Source organism: Strongyloides ratti, assembly GCF_001040885.1.
Source record: "Strongyloides ratti genome assembly S_ratti_ED321, chromosome : 2".
Lineage (NCBI taxonomy): Eukaryota > Metazoa > Nematoda > Chromadorea > Rhabditida > Strongyloididae > Strongyloides > Strongyloides ratti.
Genome location: NC_037308.1, coordinates 681,380 through 705,621, shown reverse-complemented (window position 1 = coordinate 705,621; position 24,242 = coordinate 681,380). Strand labels below are relative to the sequence as shown.

The window sequence follows — 24,242 nt, the reverse complement described above, 5'->3', positions numbered from 1 at the left end:
TCTGTAAATATTGAAAAGAAAATTAATGAATTATTATAAATATAAATTTTCTTCACAAATTTTAATACTTTTTATTTAAATTTTTTTTATCATAAAATTATTTAAACATTAATTCATATTTAACATAACAACTGAATAATGGATACTGCTCTATTGAACCTTCTTTTAAAGCAACAAGAATTTCATAATGGAGCTCCAAAGTTACCTTTAGATAGACCAAATCAACCAGATACTTGTGAATCTATTTATATTTCTCCTCTTGCTACTATGAAAATGTTAAAACATGCTAAATCAGGTATTCCTATGGAAGTTATGGGATTAATTCTTGGGCAATTTGTTGATGAATATACAATTAAAGTTACTGATGTATTTGGAATGCCACAAAAAGCATCTACAGCAACAGTAGAATGTATCGATCCAGCATATCAACTTCAGATGCTTGAAAAATTAAGATTGACTAAAAGAGATGATGAAGTTGTAGGATGGTATCATTCTCATCCAGGTTATGGTTGTTGGTTATCACGTATTGATATAAATACTCAAAAGTCATTTGAAGCATTGAATCCAAGAAGTATAGCTATAGTTGTTGATCCAATACAAAGTGTTAGAGGAATGATTTCATTGGATGCATTTAGATCAAAAGTTACTTCTCCAAAGTCATTCGATTCTATGAAAGATAAATCATCTAATGAACCAAGACAAATAACATCAAATGTTGGAAAGCTGACACGTCATATTCCATTTTCAATAAGAGCAGAAATAATGGAATCATTTTATTATAAAGTTAATGTTATTTATACATTAACGGAAACAGAAAAAAAAACACTTCAAGCTTGTACTAGAAAAAGTAATAAAGAACTTAGCGTTTTTAAATATTCTTCTTGTGAAAAAGAAAATAAAGAATTATTAAAAAATTTAATTAAAATATCTGATCGTTTCATTGATGAACAAAAACCTTCAATGTCAAAAAATGAAGAAGAAGTTGAATTAAATCGTTACGGAAATACTGTTGTAAAAGAAGATATTATAGATGCTGCAACAAAAATTATGATAAACAATTCACAAAATTGTGCAATTAACGCTTTGACGTGTAATTTAAAAATAATGAAACAATAATATTTTTTAATTTTTAAATGAATAATATAATAATATATTAATCTATAAACAGTTACACTAATTAATTTTATTATTTTTTTATTATTAATAGAGATAAAGATTTTTAGAGACAATATTTCAGGTACAAATGACACTTAGACATGAGAATAACCAATTATTTTTTATCCTATTAAATTAGTTTGGTACAAAAAAAATCATTATGAATCTTCACTCTTTATAAATAATTATATTTTTAAATTCAAAAATTTGATGAAATATATAGTAATTTGAATGTTTATAATTAATAAAAAGTAAAAAAAAGTTTTAGAAAAAATTTTTTTACTTAAATAACCATAATAATCATATAAATAAATAAAAATAAAATTATAACATCATTTACTTTTTTTAATTATTTATTTAATATATGTTAGATTAAAAATTATATAAAATTATTATTGTATTTTTAAAAAAATATATACATATATTTAATATTCGAATTTTCAAAAAATATTTCTAATACATACGTGACTCTAAAATTAAGCCATTGTTAATTATTTTAAAAATTCATCCCGTTTCAAGGGCTATCGAATGAATATAATGGTGTATTCAAATTCCAAAAAAAATTATTTTTATATACCACAATTTTAGAGGTAGAATAAGAAATCTAGAAAATTTTCAGCCAATTTTTATATCTCTGAAAATAATAATGTTATAGCTATGAAAATTATTAATATAGACCTACTTTTAGATAGAAATCGAATGAAACTAGTTTCATCTTCTTAGGATAAGTATTTCTCGAGATACTAAAAAGTCGGATACAATGAATATTTTAGAAAAATTTCCGCCCTTGGTCATATCTCGCTTCAAAATCATGATAAATAAAATAAAATTTCTGAAATCGTCTTCAAATGAGTTTTCAAATGGGGTCTACCTTCAAAATTTTTTTATATCTTAAAGCACTTTCGAGATATAAAAAAATAATGACAATAGATTACGCGCGAAAAAGTACCAAATTTCATATCTTAAGAACCATTGAAAATAAAAAAATATTTTCAACGTAAAGTATACCTTAAATTACAAAAGAAGCACAGCGCATCAAGATTCATGGTTCTGTGACTTCATTAACTTGAGTTATCACTAAATTCTTAAAACTTTATATAAAACATATTTCTTATCATATCTTCATTTTTAAAAGACCTATGAATATGTGGATAGGCTTAATGAATTTCTCGCAAAAAACTAATCTAGAATCATCTGTTTATTTTTAACATTTACAATATTATCATGGAAGTCGTTATTTAAAAAAAATATTCCCCAATTTCGCCCCTCAACTTTGACTCCTTATAACTCCTGAAGTTTTAATTTTCAAATATTGTTGATTATATTCAAAATTCATCCCGCTTCAAGGGCTATCGAATGAATATAGTAGCATATTTAAATTCCAAAAAAAGATGTTTTTTTTTGTCACATTTTTGAAGATAAAGTCGGTAATCTAGAAAATTTTCAGCCAATTTCTGAATCTCTGGAAATAATAATGCTATAGCTATAGAAATTATAATTCTAGACCTACTTTTGAATAGAAATCAAATAAAACTAGCCCCATCTTCATAGGATAAGTATTTGCTGAGATACTGAAAAGTCGGGGACAATGAATATTTTAGAAAAATTTCCGCCCTTGGTCATATCTCGCTTCAAAATCATGATAAATAAAATAAAATTTCTGAAATCGTCTTCAAATGAGTTTTCAAATGGGGTCTACCTTCAAAATTTTTTTATATCTTAAAGCACTTCCGAGATATAAAAAAATGGTGACAATATATTACGCGCGAAAAAATACCAAGCATAGTATTTCAAGAACGGTTGAAAATAAAAAAAAGTTTTCAACGTAGGGTATACCTAAAATTATGAAAGAAGCCCAGCGCATCAAGTTTCATGGTTCTATGACTTCATTGACTTGAGTTATCACTAACTACTTAAAACTTTATTTTAAACATATTTCTTATCATAACTTCATTTATAAAAGTCCTATAAAGATGTGAATAGGCTTAATGAATTTCTCGTAAAAAAGAGATCTAGAATAAAGTATTTATTTTTATAATTTACAATATTATCATGGAAGTCGAAATTTAAAGAAAATATTACACAATTTTGCTCTTTAACTTTAAATCTTTATAACTCCTGAAGTTTTAATTTTCAAATACTGTTGATTATATTCAAAATTCATCCCTTTTCAAGGGCTATCGAATGACTATGATTGCATATTCAAATTCCAAAAAAAGGTGTTATTTTTTGTCACATTTTTGAAGGAAAAATCGGAAATCTAGAAAATTTTCAGCCAATTTTATATCTCTAAAAATGTTAATGTTGTAGCTATGAAAATAAATATTCTAGACCTACTTTTGAAAAAAAATCGAATAAAACTAGTTCTATGGTAATATAATAAGTTTCAGTTGAAATATGAAAAATTGTGAACAATAAGTATTTAAAAAAAATTTCTACTTTTTATTATATCTTGCTTCAAAATAGAAATAAAAACAAACTGATTTTTAAATTGTACTACTTATAATTTTTTATGACTTGTTTTTGTCTAAAATATTTTTATATTTCCAACTGTTTTCGAGATATAAAAAATTATAACAATAGATTTTTTTTGTGAAAAAACCAGAGATGGTATCTCAAAAACGATTGAGAATTTAAAATTATTTTCAATGTGAACTATAGGTTAAAACTTTAAGAATTTTAGCGCACCATGTTTAATGTTGCTAAAAGCTGATTTACTTAAGTTATAAATTTTGAAATTAAAATTTTTTTCAAAAGCCATTTTTTTGTGAAGCATTGAGTATTTACATATAATTTATTTATTATATAAAATTTAGCAAATACTTGATTAATTTATTAAAACATAAAATTATTTAATTTTGTAATTTAAAAAGTAGTACATAAGATTTAGTAGAAAAAATTTTTTAAAATTAAAAAAAAATTAACTATATATCACCGAAATATTTATTTATAGCTAACGAGCATGTAAACAAATTGAAAGTAAAAATAAAATAAATACAAAAATACCATTATTAACAATATTATCTAAACGTCTTGGAAATATTTTCTCGTGCTAACCTAACCCGTTCAAAAACAATATTAATAGACGTTTCAATAATGCTTTCATAGTTACTAAGATATTTCCAATAAACTTGTTGACCAAAATTTTTCATTTTTTCAACTTTGTTAAAGGTTAATCTTCCTAATTGATCAATCAACTAAAATAAAAATATAATAAATTTTATTTAGAAAAATACATACCAGAAATGTCATATTTTCAGGAGTATAAACAACACCTTCATTCCAATTTATAATTTCATTAAATGGCAAAACCCAATCATCTGATAAAATAACTGGTATACAACCAGCTTTTAATGCTTCTAAAAATCTAAAACTAGCCAATCTTCTGCCTCTAGGAGTAAGACAAAATGTAGAATTTCTTAATAAATCATTATAGTCATATTGATCATACATTTCATTATCACTTTCACATCTAGAATCTTCAAATTTTTTCCAATCATTATTATGTTTGCATGTAGTTGCCATAATAATATTTTGACCATTATGTAAATGATGTAAAGAATCCCTTGTCTCACTACCAATACCATAAACATATCTTTTTCCTTTAAAGGAAACAAAATATTTATCCTCTTTTTTAATTCTTTTCATTTTATTTTTTTCATTAGATGCTTCAAGTTTTGTAAAAGTGTGATCAGGATGAAATAAAGGAAATGACATATCAAAATTTTTCCTTAATTTTGAAACACTAAAACTTGAACGTGCAATCATTGCTTTAGAATAATTGAAACCTAAATTGTGGTCTGCATAATCAGGATAGGTACCATGATAAAAATTGTATATCAAATGATTTCTACCATCATTCCATATTTCTTTTGGAAGATTTGATATTTGCATATCTATATCTCTTACATAATTTTCACTTATACGATCTCTATCAATTGTATCAATTGATAAAATAAAAAGACATGCCTCACTAGCATTCGTTGTTATGTAATGTGATTTACGTAAAATTGATAAAAATTTTGAATAAACTAATGATGGTTCTTGAGAATGTTCATTGTTAGGATATACATACAATTTTAGATTGTCACTTTTACATTTTGATAAATCAAAACATGTTTCAAATGTACAACCTTCAAATTTTGTGATAATTTTTCTGGGTTGATAATAAATATTTATATCAAAATTATTATTTCCATTTTTTAAAGATAGTGTACAATAAATAATAAATATATATACAAAAGAAAAAATAAATGTTATTAGAGAAAATATCTTAAATTTACAATAATGTAACATTAATATACATAATATAGTAGTATTTTAACAAGCTTTTAACAAAAAAAACTAAAGACATACTATACAACAAATATAATGTTTTCTTTTCAAGACCTTCTTTAGTCTTTCTTTATTCTGTTTTCTACTACCTCCATTAAATACTATTAATTAATATTATGGATTTAGTTGCGGAATATGGATCATCATCAGATAATGATTCCTCCAATGATGATGAAGAAATGCCACAGCCAATAAAAAAAAAGAAATTAGAAAAGGTAGATAAATTAAAATCACTTTATAAATTAAGTGATATAAAGCAAAGTATGTTTGATTTTTTATTTAATGTTAATTTTTTTGTTTTCTTTTTAGGAATAGCTAATCTAGAAGCTGAAGAAGCTGAATTAATAGAAGAAAGTAGTATAGAAAAATTTTCCAAAGTAAAAACTAATGCTAAAACTTTATTACAAAAACTTCCAGAACCATCTAATACAAAAGAAAAAGAAATTAAAACAAACAATTCATTAATATTTGTTCCCAGAAAAATAAAAAAAGAGAAAGAGGTTAAAGATACCATAGTTGTTGATGAAGAAATAAAAGATGATTCTGAAGATAGTAATGAAGGATATACAAATATGTTTGGTATGTCATCTCTTTCTCTACCATCTTCTTCATATGAAGAAATTGAAACAAAACCAGTTTTAGAAATTTTTATGGATAATAACATATCAGGTCCGTGTAGACCAACACCAACAATTTCTGAAAATACAATAGAAGATGAAAATGAATCTAATACAACTCCAGGTACAATAACAAAAGAGCAAGCTAATGAATTAATTTACCGTCATGAACTTGCACAATGGGGAATTTCTCGAGAGGCTGCCGCTAGAGTAGAAACACATATAACAGATGTTAATGTGGATTCTTCATTAGGCCCTAATATTGAAAGTACGATAAGAGCCAACATGCATTACGGAAATGCGGCACTAATTGTTAATGCAAGTAAAGTAAATCCCAAAAATCCAATAAATAAATTGGCTAAACAAAAACATCAAATTACGTATCTTGCTGATCTTGCCATGAAAAATGAAGAGAAATTAAAAGAACAATGGGCTAGTAATAAAAGTAAAAGAAAACTTGCAGCGCAAAGATATGGTTTCAAATGATTATAGACAACTGTACAGTTCTTTCCTTACCAATTTCTAAAATATTTATTGGTTTTTTTTTCTACATAATGTACTATCAAATTTTTAATTATAATTTCAATTAAAACAGAATGTTTTGATGACTCTTCGGATGTTTTTTAACATATATATGTGTAAATTTATAAAAGATAACTATTGGCATTGATTTGATGTCATACCAAAAAAAGGATTTTTTTTTCGTTACATTTTCATTTTGTTATATGTAATAAACTTATTGAATCATCTAAATTTTTTCTTAAATTTTAACTAACGAAAAGAAATGAGATTAGCGGAATCTGAAGAAAATTCTCAATATGAGTGGGATGTTTTTAAGTCATATCCTAGAGCTGTTTACACAGCACATCTCCAAGACAGTACAAAATCAAACTATTTTTTGCAATGTTTTCGTGTATGTTGCATTTTAAAATAATTTAAAGAAATTTTTAAAATTTATATTTTTCAGTTAACTGTTTATATTATATCATGTCTTTTATTACTTGGAGGATCAATATTTTCAAGATTAGTTGTATATCTTCTTTCAACAAATATTTCTAATATGACAGAAATTGAAATAAAAGATTTAGAAAAATGTAAAGCTAAAGCAAATGATTTTGGTATTGAGATAGGGGATTATGCTGAAAAAAGAAATGATGTAATAGCAGCAATCATTTTATCTTTATGGTTTATTCAAACTCTCCCTGATTTTGTTGAAGCAATCAGAAGTTTTTCAAGTTATTTTTTAACAAAACACGAAACAATACCAATTGTCAAGTCATTTATTCTTTTTGAAACATTACGTTCAGCAGCTTCATTGGTTATTGTAATGTTTTTATTTCCAAATCTTGATTTATTTCGTTGTATTTTTCTTACATCTTCATTTGCTTTTGCACCAATTTCATTGAAAATATTTAGTTTATTGAGAAAAGTTATAGTTGATAATATTGGTGTTGGTGAAAGGATGTTATGGCTTATGGTATGTGTACCATTATCCTATATATGCTGTTCTTTTTTTACAACATTTTATATATGGGATTTTGTTGGTTACAGAATATATAATGATATTTCACTTTTATTATGGATACCTGTTCTTGGATTTTGTTTTTGGGAGTCGTGGATTTTTAAAAGTAATGCTAACGGTGTTTTTGATTCTTTGTTTAGAATTAAATATGGTTTACAAAAAGTTAACTCGAAAACTAGACTCATCACAGCAATATGTAGAATTTTTGCTTCGTGTTTTGTTTTTGGTAAAGCTGTTGAATATCATAAAATTAATGATGTATTGGTTTCTGGTTTTCTATTACAATTAGAATTTTCTACACAAGCTATGTCTATATTTTGGTTAAGTGGTGCAGTTGTCATTGTAAATGCTTTACTAAGACTTTCAATACGTTTACTTTCTGCCATGAAAATGCAACTTACAACATTATGGCATCCTTATGTTTTATTACCAATAACATCATTTTGGGTTATTTATATTGCTCAATATGAAGAGTCAAAATGTTTCTTTGATACTTTATTATCAGATTATGGTTTAGCTATTAGAGGTGATAGATATACATCATCAGAAAGTAATTTAATAGCTTTTGATTTTTATATTGGAGTTCTTTGGTTTTATTGTCATATTATTTGGGCTTTTACTTTTATTGAAAAAAAGAAAACTTCAAAGCGACATGAATATATAGAAGCTGTAGCACCAAATTCAAATGGACTTTTTATTGATCAATCACTTCTTGTTTTTAGTCATAGAATTAAAAAGAAAGGAAATGTTAACTATTTAGATGATGGGCATCTTATTGATGATGCATTGTTGGGAGATTATCATATTAAAGATGGTGAAAGAATTGATGATGTTATTAACAATACCTATGATAATGTACCTACAATTTATGCATGTGCTACAATGTGGCATGAAACAAAAAATGAAATGAAACAATTGTTAGATTCTATTATGAAATTAGATGAAGAAAGAAAGAGACTTGAAGATGGAAGATCAGGTGAAAATTCATTCTTTAATTTAGAAGCTCACATATTTTTTGATGATGCTTGGATAGATAACAAATTATGTGGAAGAATACCAAATGAATATTTTGATACATTGTATAATCTTCTGAGAGAACTGTTAAATTGGGATGAACCTCAAAAAGACAATGAAGAGGATGATGATAATGGTTCTAATCAAAGATCACAAGAAGTTGTTAGAATTCTTATATCAACAGCTTATGGAGGAAGATTTGTAACAAAATTCAAACATGGAACTGTTTTATATGTTCATTTGAAAGATAAACAAAAAATTAGGCATAAAAAAAGGTGGTCTCAAGTTATGTACATGTATTACCTTCTTGGACATAGAATAATGGCATCTGATATATCTTCTCAAGATAGAAAAATGGTTGCTGATAACACATACATTCTTGCAATGGATGGTGATTCTAAATTTAAACCTGAAGCTGTTTTAAGATTACTAAATTTAATGAGAATGAAGAATGATATTGGTTGTGCTTGTGGTAGAATACACCCTATTGGTACTGGAATAATGGTATGGTATCAAAAATTTGAATATGCTATTGCTCATTGGTTTCAAAAAGCTGCTGAACATGTCTTTGGTTGTGTTCTTTGTGCTCCAGGTTGTTTTTCTTTGTTCCGTGCATCTGCATTAATGGATGATAATATTATGCATAAATATACTCAAATTTCTAAAGAAGCAAGACAATATGTTCAATATGATCAAGGTGAAGATCGTTGGTTATCAACATTGTTATTGAAAAAAGGTTATCGAATAGAATATGTTGCGTCATCGGATGCCGAAACATATGCACCAGAAGGATTTGAAGAATTTTTTAATCAACGTAGAAGATGGACTCCATCATCAATAGCTAATACAGTAGATTTACTATTGGATTATAAAGTAGCTGTAGCAAATAATGCAGCTATCTCAAAACTTTATATATTATATCAGGCAATTGTTATTGGATTTTCTATGTTTGGTCCAGCAATTATATTTACAATGATAGTTTTTGCTCAAACTGCTGCATTTGGAGTTTCTTCTGACAAAACAATTTGGTACAATTCAATTCCAATTCTTGGTTTTGTAGCTTGTTGTTTTTTATATGAATCTAGTGTTCAACTTAAATTTGCTAAAGCAATAAGTATAATTTATGCATTTGTTATGTTATCAGTAATGATAGCTACGACATCACAGATTGTCCTTGAAACAATCTTTTCACCTACTTCTATGTTTGTCGTAAATATGGTCGTTATATTTTTGTTTGCTGCTGTTATACATCCACATGAATTTACAAACATTATTTATGGATCTGTATTTTTCTTAATGATTCCTTCTACTTATATTTTTATGGCACTCTATTCTTTAATTAATTTAAATGTTATCAATTGGGGTACAAGAGAGGCTGTTGCTAAAGCTACTGGTTCCACTGCAACCGTTGAAGACCCCATTGTTAAAATTTGTAAGAAATTTTCAAACAAAATTGGTTTAAATAAAATTGGAAAAATATTCTATAACTGTTTTACTAAAAATAATGAAGAATATAAAGAAATTAAAAAAGCTATTCAAAGTTTAGAAAACAAACTTGCTACTCCCAATAATGATGAAAATATAAAAGGAAATGAAATGAATGATAATAATGATAATGATGTAGTAGCAAAACCACCACTTAAAGAAAAGATAATTTATCAAGATTATACATGGATGGATATAGAAACTTTGTGTGAATGTAGTAAGGGAGAATTAGGAGAAGCAGAAGATACTTTTTGGCATGAACTTATAGATGCATATTTAGCTCCTTTACAGACAACAAAAGAAGAAAATCAAAAGGCTGCTGAATGTTTAATAGATCTTAGAAATAAAGTTGCTTTCACAATTTTAATTTTAAATGCTTTATTGGTTTTAGCAATTTATCTACTTCAAAAACATAAAAATATTTTATCATTTGAATTCCGACCTTTCAATGGTTTTGAGTGGACAAAGATGAATGAAATGACTGGACAATTTGAAGCAACAACTGATGCTTTAAAAATTGATCCATTAGGATTATTCATCATTGTTTTCTTAATGGGAATATTAGTTGTTCAAACTTGTGGGATGATCATTCATAGATTTAATACATTAATTGAATCTTTAAGTGAAATAGCTGATGCAGAAAATGAATTTCTATTTTCAACTACTAATGTAATTGATCATGATGAAGTTATTGAAATAGCACAAAGTATGCTTAATACTGTTGACTATGAAACTGCACATGGAGCTATTGGATATAGAAGACCTGGAAACAATATTAAATTCTAATATATTATTAATTATAAAAAAAATATTTATATTTATATTTCATATTGATATTTGATAAAACTTTATTTCTACTTTTTTTTTTAATTAAGTGATATTTTTCCAAAAAAAAAAGTTCACAAATTCTGTCTAAGATATTATGTTTTTGAGAGAATATAATTGTTATCAAAAGCTTTTGCCACGTCTTAATCATTCAATTATCACTACTTATATCATTTCTTAATAATTGTTATAAATTTAGTTTGTAAAGATTCATAATAATATGTCAACTACATATAAATCACCAAGAAAAAAACTTCCTTCTGGAGTAAAAACAACCAGTGAAATAATTCTTGACATTACATCAGGTTTATCAAGAACATTATTAAATATAGATTCACTGTATAAAGGTATTGTATTATTTAGTTTAGTATTTTTTATATCTCTTTATGGAGATTTTATGCAACCTGAAAGTATAGGTTATTTTTCTGAGGTTTGTTATTTTTTTTTTATTTCGTTAAAAATATATATATATATATAATTTATATAATATTTATAGAAACATAATTTTCTCAATCAATTTATAGTAAAATTAGGATGGTTTTGGACTTTATCATTAACGATACCTTTTGTTTATATTATTTCTCATACAAATCATAGTGGTAATTATCAATTTATTATAAAAGATTTATTTGGTCTAATATTTGCAACAATTTCATGGTATATTTGTACTGAATATTTTATTTGGCATGAAAAACAAACTGGAATATGTAAAATTGAAAATAATTTTAAAAAATCTATTGGTCGAGAGATTTGTCATACTTCTGGTGGAATTTGGATTAATGGATTTGATATTTCAGGACATTGTTTTTTGATGATTTATTCAAGTTTGATATTAAGTGAAGAAGGTAAAAGATATAAATGGTGGTTACGTACAGAAACTAGGGATAAAAAAAAGATAACTCAAATATTATTTAGTTTAATGGGATTATTAGATTTAATATGGATATTTCAATTAATTATAACCTCATTATATTATCATACAACATCACACAAATTTTTTGGAGCACTTTTTGGTGTTGGATGTTGGTTTTTAACTCATGGTATGTCTCATTTTGGAAGAATTCTAAAAGGTATCAATAAAATGATTGATTATAATCCAAGAAGAGTCAAAAGTAATAATGAAAAGAATAGAAAAACCAGATGATTTAATGTTTTACATTACAAAATATTTTAAACTTATAATTATGTTCTAATGTTTTAAGTAATATAATTGTCACTATAATAAGTGTTGTATTTCACTGAACCATAGTTACCAGCCAAATATATTATTTAATTAATGGATTTAATGTAACACACTTAATTAAAGAAAAGGTATAATCTCTTTATTGTTATTACGTAATTAAATATGAGTTTCTACTTTAATAACTATAAAATGTAACTATAGACATGATAAAAAGATATATATTTAATATTTTTAATATTTTTAAAATAGTAAATATAAAAAATATTTTATAATAGTAATAATATTAAATAATTTCCCTAATATTTTTAACATTGATAAAATGTATATCAAAATTTTAGTACATATGCCTTTTAACCATAAGGTGCATCAATTTGTTTAATGAAAATTGAATTGAATTTTTAATATATCAGATGCTCCTACCAATAGTTAATTCTTTTCTCTTCTTCATCTTTATTAACTTAAAAATCCACTTAATTATATTTCCAACAAGTCATAGTTACATTTATAGGAGCACCAGTTGCCGTCAAATTTAATCATGTGTCAATTTGGCACTTGTCATTGATAAAAGTTAAACAAAAGAGTTAAAAAGTATTACTAAGATTTATTGTACCATAATTTAATGATTGTTGTTAAACATATACATAAACTGATTAGGAGAAGCCTTCCTGATTATATAGTTAAAGAATATTAAAATTTTATTAATCAACTTTTTAATAATAATAATGAGGGTATGATTAAGATAAGATGCAATAACACAAGAAGATTTTTAAAAGATTAATCTCGGATTATAAGATGCTTGTTGTTGTTGGTTGACTTTACACAAAACATCTTAATCTCTTTATAGAAATTATAAACAATTAAATGTTTTTCCTTCAATTTTATAAATTACGTCAATGTCAGGAAAAGAATTAATGTTAAAGTTGAACACTATATAAGTATGAGAATCTATAACGTAAATAAAAGTACAATTAATAATATATAATAAAATTTCTTTTTTATCAAAAGAATAAATTTTGAATATTGTAAATTGAAACTAGTTTTTTTTTTACATAACAAGATTATGGTTACTATTTGTTATAATATCAATTTTCTGAGATTCTTTCTTTGTCAGGTGTTGTTGATAAACAATTGGTATTAATTGAAGATACTGTATTTAGATAACTTTCAGAAGCTGTATTCCCTGGTACATTTAAAATATTTCCTTGTCCCATAAAAGGTGTCGTAGTATTGTTATAGTAATTTTGTCTTTGACTATTAGTAAAATATGGAAAATAAAATGGATTAGTAGTATTAAGATTATTAAAACTTTGATTGACCATATCTGCTGCAGGAGTATTTTGTGATGATATCATAAAATAGTTATTACTTAAGTTTTTATCATTATTATCTAATGATAATCCCATATTAAGTGTTGAATTTATATTAGCATTAAAGTTTGGAAACGTTGCCATAAAATCATCTCTACCATTATTATTATTTGTTAATGTACTAAGTTGATTATTAATAATAGGAGATGCACCATCCTGATTCCAATTCCAATTTTGAAACGAAAGAGGTTTTTTAATTGAAGAAATATCTGATAAAGCAGAAGCTTCAATTTTTTCAATTCTTCTCCATTTAGCTCTTCTATTTTGAAACCATACTTGAACTCTAACTTCGGGTAACTTAACTTTTTGTGCTAACATTTCTCTAGCATATACATCAGGATAGTGACATTTTTCAAATGATTGTTCAAGTTCATGAAGTTGAAATGTTGTAAATGTAGTTCTATTTCTTCTTTGTTTCTTATTAAATGAAGAAGAAGATTTTTCATGATGAGAATGTTTTTTATTATTATGATTTTTATGATTATGTTTACCATCATCATCAGGTGACCTAATACTTTCAGGAGATTCTAATGAATCATGACCATCATCTGATATAATATTAATAAATAATATTAAATTTTAATAACTTACTTCTTTTATCATTAGAAGATGTTAAATGAGGATTGAATAAGAATGAAGGTACAACAGTTAATGCTGTCATTAATCCTTTTTTTTTGTCAGAAGTATTAATAGATTCTCTGTTATCATTTTTGTTATCCATTAAAGAAAATGAAGTTGACGATATAGAATCTCCGTTATTCATATTAATAATGATAAAAATATTAAATAGAGATAGAAGTGATGAATGAGGTGAATTAGGAAATAATTTGATAAAATCATCAACTAATTTCTTACTATCTATCTAACCTCAAAAAGGGGTGTGTCTATATATAGTATAATGATAAGTTTTAGTTTCCTCAATATCCATAATTGTCACTACTCTCTCTATCTTTTGAAGCATTTATAGTATGTATATATATATAAATAAAAATAAACTACATCTTTTACAGTATCTTGTGAAAGAATATAATATGTAAATATAAAAGACTTTTTGATAAAATGTTATTCTTATTAACTATTCTTGTGATGTTAATTGAACTGAACAATTCTTTAATTATCTTATTTTGATGTAAAATGACAATATTTTGATAAACGTTATTTGAATTTTATTTTACCAACTAAAAATGATTCTTAATCTATTATAGGGAAGAAAAAATTCTCCTTATTATTGTAATAAAAAATTAAAAAATTATTTTTTTTTATTAATATATATAATATTTAATTTTTTTTTAAATAGTGGAAAACAATTTTTTTTTAATTTCCTCTTAATAGTATCTTTATATTGTATTTTGTTTTACATTTAAAAATAAAAAGTTATATTGTTTTGTTAAAAAAAAAATTATTTTTCAGATAAAATTTGTATTAGATAACTGAAAAAAAAAATCAATACAATGATCTCTTTTATATTTACAATTAATCTCATATTATGCCATTTTTATTATCTATCTTAATGAAAAATTTTAAAATTGTTAAGCATTATATCTTTTCAAAGTTAAGTATTATAGTTTTTATATATATTCTCTTACTTTAAAATTTATATATCATTTAGATATAATAATTTATTCAATATTTACTCTAAAGATAAATAATATTTTCTTTGTAAAATATTAACAGATTTATATCAAAGTAAATTCAGTATCTTTTATCATTTATATTTTTTCTAGTATATTTATCTAAAATAACTATTTTTTTTAAAAAGATTAGTTATGTCTGAATATCTTGGTTGGAGTGAAAATAAACCAAATAGAGATTATATAAGATTTCATAAAAAGTATGATACTGATTCTTCTATTGGTGGACCAATAACAAATGGTTATGAAGATTATGTTAAATCTATCTTTAAAAATTCTAATGTAAATAATAAAGATGACTCTTTTTCTGAAGAATATAGAATGCCACAAGGTGTAACTGAAGCTTCTAAAGGAATTTCTGCTAGAACTATGTTAAAAATGGAACAACATCTTGGAAAACATGCTTTAGATAATTTAGGTAATTATAAAATTAATTTAAAAAAAAAATTAATATATTTATATAGGTGATATGCATCTTGATCTAGATTCAAAACATCATGATCCAATGGATGAATTATATTCTGAAATTGGATTATGCAAACCTGAAACTACAAGATTTTCTGAATATGTTGTTTATAAACCAAAATGTAGTTCAGAATATTTTTCTACTCTTAATAGAAGACAATATCCAATTTATTCATCAGATGATTGTAAGGGTGCTTTCAGTTCATATCAAGCCCCAGACAAACATGATTGGAGATATAATGATAGGCAAATGTTAATTGATTATAAACAATTTGATTCATCACCATTATCACCATACATGTATAGAGATCATCAATTTTTAAAAAATCAAGATTCTAGAATAATTGGTTCTAATTTTGTTCAACTTACAACAAGACCAAAAGATCGTTTTTTAGAAAAAATTGATAAAACACTTGCTGAAGTTCGTGCTATGCCACGTTTTTTTTAAAATTTATATGTAAATTTTTTTTTTTAGTTATATTATAATAAAATGTTATTTCCGGTTTTTCTTTTTAATAAACTACCTTTCCACTCTTTTAAAAATGTAAATGATGTAAATCATTTGATTAAGCGTTATCAGGACACGTGTTTTGTTTGCAAAAAGAGAATTTTTGTCTTTGATAAAATTTATTTGCTAAAACTAAATAAAAATGAGGGAGTTGTAAACCTGTATTTTCTAAGTTCCAGCAATCAACTAAAAACCTGTTTGAACTTTGACTTGATTCGAGAAAATGTCATTTATAATTATATAAACTATTTCAAGGATTAAATATAAATTAAAAAAGAAAAAAGATATTTTACTTAAAGTTATTAGCAAAATATTTATAATTTTGATTATAATATGATATGATATAATATTTCTTTTTTTTTTTTGAGATCGTAAAAATAACCTTTTAAAATTTGTAAAATTGAAAAAAAAATAACAAAAGAAAAATAAATGATAAAACGTCACAGGTAAAAATAATATATATCAGATATGTGAAACCAATTTCTTAAAAGTCCTTCATTTTTTTTTTTTGTTTCAATTAAATGTAACATTCAACCCTTTTCACTTAATTAAAATTTAAACACTAATATTATTAATAATAAGAAAAAAAAAAAGTTTAGAAAGATAATTTAAAATCGTTTATTTATATATTCAATAAAAAAATAACAAATTATTTAATATATACAAACATTTTAATTCTATCAAACCAGGTAAAATTGTGATAATTGTAATTAAGCTACCTTGAACATTTCAAATATATAGTTTTATTTTTTTTTTTTTTTGATAAAGAAATTTTATATAAAATATATAAATATCATGTTTACAATTAATAACTTGATCATAAGAAAAGTTGCAACATTTATTAATTTAAATTTTATCTTTAATAAATAAAATATTTAGATATAGATAATTTTTATAAATAATGTTATTTTTATATTTATTATATTTTAAAAAAAATAAATAAAAGAAAAGATATTGTATAATTTAAAATACTAAAATAAAAAATAAAGGTAAAATATTTTGAATCTTTATTATTGTTATTAGATAAAATTTGACATTAAAAAATTACTCAATTATTTAATAATTATTAAAAAGATATAATTAAAAAGGATGATGACAACTAAATATAGAAAAGAAAAATATCAGGTCATACTTATTAAAACTAATTAAGCTCTTCTTTTATTATTAATTTAAAATAATTTTGTCATTTTTATTACCACCTTTTTATTATATTTAAAAAGTTAAATGTTATCTAAGAAATAGTTTTATGTAATAAATATAATGTATATACATTATTTAATATAAGGGGCTTGTTTAATTTTAAAAAGAGGATTGTCTTGATTTTTTTTTAAATTTACCATTTTTCATGATATAACCTATAACAACTTATTTAACTAATTCTACCTCTTTCTACAGATATTTAGTATAGCATTTTCTTAGTGTATATAAAGAAAAATTATTCCTTTTATTCTTATATTTTTAACCTTCTCATTTTTATTACTAGCTTCTGGAGGTTATTAATAATAAAAATTTCTTATAATTCTTATGGTTTCATTTATTTGTTATTCTAATGTAAGTTTATTATATATGATATTTAATTTATTTACTTATTAATATATAGTTTTTTTTAATATGTTTTATACCATTGTATTTTTGTATTACTACTATACCTAATCAATTAAGTGATGAAAAAAATCTTGGTTTTCCTGGTGTTAAAATAAGATTAACAAATAATGGTGTATCATTTATTTCAAAAGTTGTTGGCAATATTTTGATAACAGAAATTATGTCAGCTACCGTTAATTTACCTCCCCATAAAATTCAATTTAATGATGGAAATGTTGAATTAAAAAATTTAAAAGTAAAAATGGAAAAAAGTGGTCATAATGTAAATAGTAAATTAACTCCTCCAAATAATATTAGTATTGAAGTTTCTAATCTTGATATGAATATTAATGGTGAAATTAATGGTAATATTGATAAGAGTAAACATTTTGTTGGTGATATCTTATTATTAAATAATAATTTTGAAATATTACTTGGATTAAACATATTAAATAATAATCATGGTACACCAAATATTAAATTAAATTTATGTAAAATTAAAGAAAATTTAACACCAAAAATTAAGATTACTAGTGGTACATTAAGTAATGAAGATAAACAAAAAATTGAATTAAATATAGGAAAAGAGAATAAAGAAATTCTTGAAATTATGATATGTTCAAGAATAGAAGTTATAATTGAAGATCGAATAAATGATAGATTTAGTTTAATACCAAGTAAATTACCAATGAATACTCTTGCTGAAACAGCCATATTAGAAGAGGTAGCCTCAAGAATGTTATCAAGAAGAAGACAAATACGTAATACTGAATATTCAAGAACAAAAAGGCAAGCATTAAGATCATTGTCATCAAGTTTTAATTTAACAAAAGCAAACAATCTATTATTAGATTATGGAATAGTTGGAGAACCAAGAGTAATAAAAAATGTATTAGAAATTGATTCAGTTTCAGAAATATCTCTTAATGGTAGAGGTGGAACACCATTTGGTGCAATGAAATTTAACTATCCAGAAGATATTAAAGAAGGTGTCATGATGCAGTTGATTGTTTCAGACTTTGTTCCAAATACTCTTATGTATCATGGGCATACTATTGGTATTTTTAATACTAGAATTGATTCAAAAACACCACATTTTTCATCAATGATGAAATCATCATGTAGTTTAACATCTGGTGTCTTATTTTGTCTTGGTGATCTTTTTCCAACTCTTAAAAGAACATTTCCAAATCGCGAATTAGCTATGTTATATAAGACAATCAATGCACCTGTAATGAAATTTCATGGAAAATCATCAGGTGGTGTCAAATTTAATATTGTTGGTCAGATAACAATTTTAGGTATTGAAAATACTGGTGAAGAAAAAATATTTGGTTCATTTATAATTGAAGTCGATAGTTCAATGAAGATGCGTTTATCTAATACAATGACAAAACCTAAAGTAACAATTGAAAATATGAAATTTACAACAGAATCACCAAATGTAATAACACAACAGGAATTGAATCAAGCTGGTATCTTAACAAAAGAAGTTTTACAACGAATGGTTAATGATATGTTAAAAGAGGGAATTCCAATTCCAATACATCCACTTTATAAATTAGATAAACCACGTGTAAGAATAATTGAAAGAGCAATGTTAATACAAACAAATTTCAAATTAAATGAAAAACTTTTAAAACAACTAACTGCTGAAGAAGTAAGATTGTAATTTCATCATTTTTAATATATTATATGTATATATGTTTTTATATTTGTAAATATATATAAATAACAAATAAGTATAAGTAACATATTTTGATAACATTAAACATGTTTTAAGATAATTTAATGAAAGAAAGGGAGTGAAGGCAAAAATATTAAAGATGATTGGCAGGTGATTATAAAAATTAGCAGGTTTCTATAATAGGTCATTTTTTGATGTTCTAATAAATATTGTAAAAATGAACAGGTTTTTAGAAATTTATGTTTTTCTAATGATAAAGTTTAAAGTAAATTAATAAATTTGAGGAAATAAGATATAATATAGGTAAATATTTTATCATTACTACATAAAAATTTTTTTTATTTTTTACAATTTTAATAACCTGGTGCCGTTCGTGGAACAGGACAATTACAAACACCAGTTGATCCTTGTTTTCCCATATTTCCAGGAGGACCTGGTACACCATTTTTACCAGGAATACCTAGTTTTCCTTTTTCTCCTTTAAAACCAATTTGTCCTTTTTCACCTTTTTGTCCATTAGGTCCTTTATTTCCTTTTATTCCAGGTAAACCAGGAACTCCAGGTGGTCCTTGAATTCCATCTAATCCATATACAAATATAATATGATTTTTACCAGAATTACCTGGAGAACCAGGTTTACCAGTTATACCTGGTTTTCCTGGAATTCCAATTGCTCCTTGTAATCCAGGTTTACCAGGTATGCCTGGTTTACCATTTATTCCTGGTAAACCATTTTTACCTTTTATTCCTTTTTCTCCAGGTTTTCCTTGTTTTCCTGGTTTACCTAAAAATATTTTTTATGATAAATTAAAAATTTTTCACTATTTTTACTTACCTATTTCACATTCAAAACAAAAATCAATAAAAACTAAAAAAAATAATATTAAAATAAATTTTAATAATATAAAAAAATTTACGTGATTCTTTTGATAAAACAGGTTCAAGACCATCTTTTCCATTTTCTCCCTGTAATCCATCAGGTCCCGGTAATCCATTAGGCCCAGGTAAACCTGGTTTACCAATAGGTCCTATTCCACAACCACAACATTTATCAACAGATCTTTTATATCTTAAAGATTCTTTTTTTTCAGTTAAAAATTTAATTTTTTCAATTTGAAGTTTAATATTATTACTTTTAATATAACAATATTTGGAATCTTCATTTATTAAACTTTGAATTTTTAAAAGATAATTAAAAAATAATGGTACAACAAAGATACAAATAATAACAGTAAATGTTGAAATAGTAACAGAAATTATTGAAAATCTTCTATAGATATTTGAAAATTTTTGACTCTCATTCATAACGTATATATTACAAAGTAAAATATTATTAATAATATAAATTTTTAAAAAGATATATAGAAAATAATTGTTAAATGGAATTTTTAGATATTTAAATACATTTTAAAGTTCAGAAATTCCTAACCTTCTTATCTTCTTTTTATTTAATATCTTTTTTCTTTGAATTGTAAAAATAAATTATATTTATAATTGGGTATCTTCCTCTCTTTTACCTCAACATGTATCATTTGAAAAAAAAAAATAGATTTACAAAATAAAAAGATTTGATTAATTTTTCTCCAAGTCATCAACTTTTCTTAGTCTCATTACTTTTTCCTTTTCATTAATTATTTAAATACTTTTTAAATATAGGTAACAAATATTTTTCAAAATTTTCATATAAAAAGTTTGATAAGATATATATTTATAATTAAACAGGTTTTTAAAGAAAAAGAATAAATATGGCGTAATATTGACATAATTTAAATAATATGTTATTTTTTTGTTTAACTTAAATATTAATATTGTTTAATATTTGGAAACATATAATAAAAAATTAACGTTCTAAAAAATTTTTTTTTTTTTATTATTTGTACTTGTTATTTTCTAACCATATAAATTTTAATATATATAAATTTATATTTTTTTTCTTTTATAGTAATAATGTAACGTTTATGTAATTACAATAATTAAGTTTAATGATTAAAAATATAATAGTTTAATTTTTTTTTATTATTTAATTTCTGCAATTAGTCTATTGCTAGAAAATTAATATATTAATTATTACTGTTTATATTAATACAATTTAAATTAAAAATAATAGAGGTTAAAATGTCTAATTATGTTATTTAGTAAATAAAAAAAATATAAATTATATTTAATATAATTTTAAAACTGTAATTTAATATATTTATCTTGTTTTTGTTTTATTGTACTACAATCCATTTGGGATTCATATTTTTTAAAAATTCTTTGTTCATTTCTTTAGATGGAAGCGTAACTAAAAGTGTTCCTTCATCCATATCTATTAAGTATAACATAATTATGCATCTTTTTTATTAGACAAAAATGATAATAACCTACCTCGTTTTGGATGAGATTTATCTTTAAATATCAAGTCTTCCTTTCTAAATTCTTTTTGGTTCCTATTATCTTCTATTACCTTATTATTAATGCAACCAGTTTCAAAGTAATCTACAATGTCATTTAACTCATCTGTAAATAAAATTGTTTGGGTATTTTTACTTTCTGTATTTAAAATACAATTTAAAGTTTTTTCCTCAAAATAGTACATTCCTGATTTACAATGAAAACCAAAAAGTTTTTCAGCTTTTAAACATGAATTAAAACATTCTTCAAATGTTGAGGAATCTAAAACCATTTCAGCATATCCAACAAGTATCTTTTGTGGATATCTTTCAAAAACATTTTGACAATTTTTAATTAAATTTTTTTCTACACAAATTTTTTCATAATAATTTGAGGCTAAATTTTTTTTTAATTGCTTATTACCTAAAGGCACTGCTGACTCAGATGATAAAAGACATGTTGTTTGAAATAGATCAAAAGATTTACATTGGACTTGTTTGTCATTAATTTTATTATAATTGCAAATATTTGCACATTCTTCATAATTAGTATTTTCAAGGATAATTTTATTGTTGTCAAATAACTCAAAGCCAGAAACTTTTAAATAACTTTCAACTTTATTATCATATTCACACGTTTTTTGAAAATCTTTTTTTTTAACATCCATACTTATATGTCTTGGTGGTGGAAAATCTTTTTTTAATGTATTACTTTTTGATAACAATGATTCTTTTCTTCTTATTTCACTTGGAGTTTCAATTATTATAGGATGAAAAGAATTTTCAATTATTTGATCTTCAATTGAATTATAAATATGATTTCTTCTTGGTATTTCTTTTAATTTAATTATTTTAGATTCATTTATTTTTTCTCCTTCAATACATAATTTTGTCATTGATGGTTCAAAATAATGACTGTTATTGAGGCGTACTAGTATAGAAGGTGCCTCATCACCGAGATGATTATATAAATCACAAATTCCTTCATTATAAACAATACTTTGACATTTATATGATTTATCAATTCTTTTTCTTAATGAATATTTAATATTTTTAAAACAATTTTTTTTACATTCATCTAATGAAATTCCACTTTTTCTTTCAAAAGATTGTGAATTAAAAATAGTTGTATGAGAAAATTTTTTAAAACATGAATCAGAAATATCAGCTATTTCTGTTATTATTTTATCAACATTATCAGTATATGGTTTAATTGTAGGTAAAAATGAAGCTCCCTCTGATACATATTTTGGTTTTTTACGATATCTTCTAATAATATATTTATGATAATAATAATAATAATAAATTTACCTTCTTTTATGTGTACTATTACGATTAAAAGAATTTTCACCAAAAATATGATAAATAAAAAGTAATAAAAAAAATATTTTCTTCATATTATTAGAATAAATACAAAATAATAATACAAGAATGAGGAAATATAGATATTACAAGAATTATTTTCAAAAATGCTATTAAATTAATTTATTGGTATGCCTTTTTGACCCATTTATATATTGAGTTATTATAAATATAAAGTTACTTATAGTATGATCATCAATATTTAATAGATTTTTGTTAAAATAATATAATACCTCAAACAGCATGAAAAGATTTTCATTTAAATATTTTGTTAACATTTAAGGTAATATAAGTTTTATTTCATAAAATAATAATAATTATTGGATAATCTTTTTTCATCTTAATATCGGTTATCCGGTCAAGGCTATTTTTTCCGTTTACATATTTTAGTATTATTATTAATAATTATTTTTAATACATTGTTTGTAAATTTCTAGCCAATTTATTTTTGAACTAATTATTATTTTTTTATACCTATTAATTTAACAACAATATTAATCTAAAATTCTAATAAAAAATCTTTTCTTTTTTTTAAAGTAATACCATTTTATATTTTTTTTTATTAATTTTAAATATAATTATAAATAAAAAAAAATTTTTTTACAAAATTTTATATTAAAAATAAATATAGTTCAAATTTTTTATTAAATTAAATTATTTTTAAGTAAAATAAGTACACAAAATATCATATATTTCTGTTAAATATATTTCAAATTTTTATAAATATAATTATTAATAACTTTCATGAATTATTCATAAATTTTTTGATACAAATAATTAAGTTTTAAATCTGTATATATACAAATACATTGAATTTTATACAATTTTTAATGTAATCAACAAAATTTAATTAAAAAATTTTATAAAAATTGATAGAAAAAAATTTTTTTTTTATTTTAATGTAAGATAATAAATTAGTTGGTTTTTTTAATCTCAATAAAAATGGTAAATAATATTATATTAAATATATTAATAGAATTATTATATAAAAAAAAAATTTTAACAAAAAAGACACATAAATAGTACAAAATTAGTCAATAATTGTGTAAAGCAATAAGATTTTACATACTTTTATTGTGTAATTGATTGAAAAAAGATAGATTTGAAAGTAACTTCATTGATCATTAAAC

At 23.4% G+C, this 24,242-nt stretch overlaps 10 protein-coding genes across 10 annotated transcripts; 6 read left to right on the top strand and 4 right to left on the bottom strand.

Annotated features, from left to right (window-relative positions):
- Positions 1 to 138: 138 nt before the first annotated feature.
- Positions 139 to 1,116, top strand: SRAE_2000019600 (26S proteasome non-ATPase regulatory subunit 14; the record flags this gene model as incomplete). Its single annotated transcript, XM_024650995.1, has 1 exon — positions 139 to 1,116. The coding sequence occupies one exon, from the start codon at positions 139 to 141 to the stop codon at positions 1,114 to 1,116; it is 978 nt and encodes a 325-aa protein (XP_024504717.1).
- A 3,059-nt stretch (positions 1,117 to 4,175) lies between these two features.
- On the bottom strand, positions 4,176 to 5,135 carry SRAE_2000019500 (Exostosin-like family-containing protein; the record flags this gene model as incomplete). The annotated part of the gene is made up of 3 exons (XM_024650994.1): positions 4,176 to 4,352; positions 4,396 to 5,086; positions 5,125 to 5,135. The coding sequence occupies 3 exons, from the start codon at positions 5,133 to 5,135 to the stop codon at positions 4,176 to 4,178; spliced, it is 879 nt and encodes a 292-aa protein (XP_024504716.1).
- Positions 5,136 to 5,606: 471 nt separating this feature from the next.
- On the top strand, positions 5,607 to 6,593 carry SRAE_2000019400 (Proline-rich protein PRCC family-containing protein; the record flags this gene model as incomplete). The annotated part of the gene is made up of 2 exons (XM_024650993.1): positions 5,607 to 5,751; positions 5,800 to 6,593. 2 exons carry the CDS (start codon positions 5,607 to 5,609, stop codon positions 6,591 to 6,593), a joined length of 939 nt encoding a protein of 312 aa, XP_024504715.1.
- A 298-nt stretch (positions 6,594 to 6,891) lies between these two features.
- On the top strand, positions 6,892 to 10,914 carry SRAE_2000019300 (Chitin synthase family-containing protein; the record flags this gene model as incomplete). The annotated part of the gene is made up of 2 exons (XM_024650992.1): positions 6,892 to 7,020; positions 7,075 to 10,914. 2 exons carry the CDS (start codon positions 6,892 to 6,894, stop codon positions 10,912 to 10,914), a joined length of 3,969 nt encoding a protein of 1,322 aa, XP_024504714.1.
- Positions 10,915 to 11,173: 259 nt separating this feature from the next.
- Positions 11,174 to 12,097, top strand: SRAE_2000019200 (Fat storage-inducing transmembrane protein 2; the record flags this gene model as incomplete). Its single annotated transcript, XM_024650991.1, has 3 exons — positions 11,174 to 11,300; positions 11,346 to 11,383; positions 11,450 to 12,097. 3 exons carry the CDS (start codon positions 11,174 to 11,176, stop codon positions 12,095 to 12,097), a joined length of 813 nt encoding a protein of 270 aa, XP_024504713.1.
- Positions 12,098 to 13,218: 1,121 nt separating this feature from the next.
- Positions 13,219 to 14,266, bottom strand: SRAE_2000019100 (Retina and anterior neural fold homeobox protein 2; the record flags this gene model as incomplete). Its single annotated transcript, XM_024650990.1, has 2 exons — positions 13,219 to 14,051; positions 14,095 to 14,266. The coding sequence occupies 2 exons, from the start codon at positions 14,264 to 14,266 to the stop codon at positions 13,219 to 13,221; spliced, it is 1,005 nt and encodes a 334-aa protein (XP_024504712.1).
- Positions 14,267 to 15,269: 1,003 nt separating this feature from the next.
- On the top strand, positions 15,270 to 16,047 carry SRAE_2000019000 (Hypothetical protein; the record flags this gene model as incomplete). The annotated part of the gene is made up of 2 exons (XM_024650989.1): positions 15,270 to 15,552; positions 15,599 to 16,047. 2 exons carry the CDS (start codon positions 15,270 to 15,272, stop codon positions 16,045 to 16,047), a joined length of 732 nt encoding a protein of 243 aa, XP_024504711.1.
- A 1,584-nt stretch (positions 16,048 to 17,631) lies between these two features.
- SRAE_2000018900 (Lipid-binding serum glycoprotein, C-terminal domain and Bactericidal permeability-increasing protein, alpha/beta domain-containing protein) lies at positions 17,632 to 19,363 on the top strand (the record flags this gene model as incomplete). Its single annotated transcript, XM_024650988.1, has 3 exons — positions 17,632 to 17,658; positions 17,708 to 18,950; positions 18,993 to 19,363. 3 exons carry the CDS (start codon positions 17,632 to 17,634, stop codon positions 19,361 to 19,363), a joined length of 1,641 nt encoding a protein of 546 aa, XP_024504710.1.
- A 368-nt stretch (positions 19,364 to 19,731) lies between these two features.
- SRAE_2000018800 (Nematode cuticle collagen, N-terminal domain and Collagen triple helix repeat-containing protein) lies at positions 19,732 to 20,683 on the bottom strand (the record flags this gene model as incomplete). The annotated part of the gene is made up of 3 exons (XM_024650987.1): positions 19,732 to 20,162; positions 20,214 to 20,246; positions 20,296 to 20,683. 3 exons carry the CDS (start codon positions 20,681 to 20,683, stop codon positions 19,732 to 19,734), a joined length of 852 nt encoding a protein of 283 aa, XP_024504709.1.
- A 905-nt stretch (positions 20,684 to 21,588) lies between these two features.
- Positions 21,589 to 23,147, bottom strand: SRAE_2000018700 (PAN-1 domain and Apple-like domain-containing protein; the record flags this gene model as incomplete). Its single annotated transcript, XM_024650986.1, has 3 exons — positions 21,589 to 21,686; positions 21,746 to 23,019; positions 23,062 to 23,147. The coding sequence occupies 3 exons, from the start codon at positions 23,145 to 23,147 to the stop codon at positions 21,589 to 21,591; spliced, it is 1,458 nt and encodes a 485-aa protein (XP_024504708.1).
- Between the last annotated feature and the right edge of the window lie 1,095 nt (positions 23,148 to 24,242).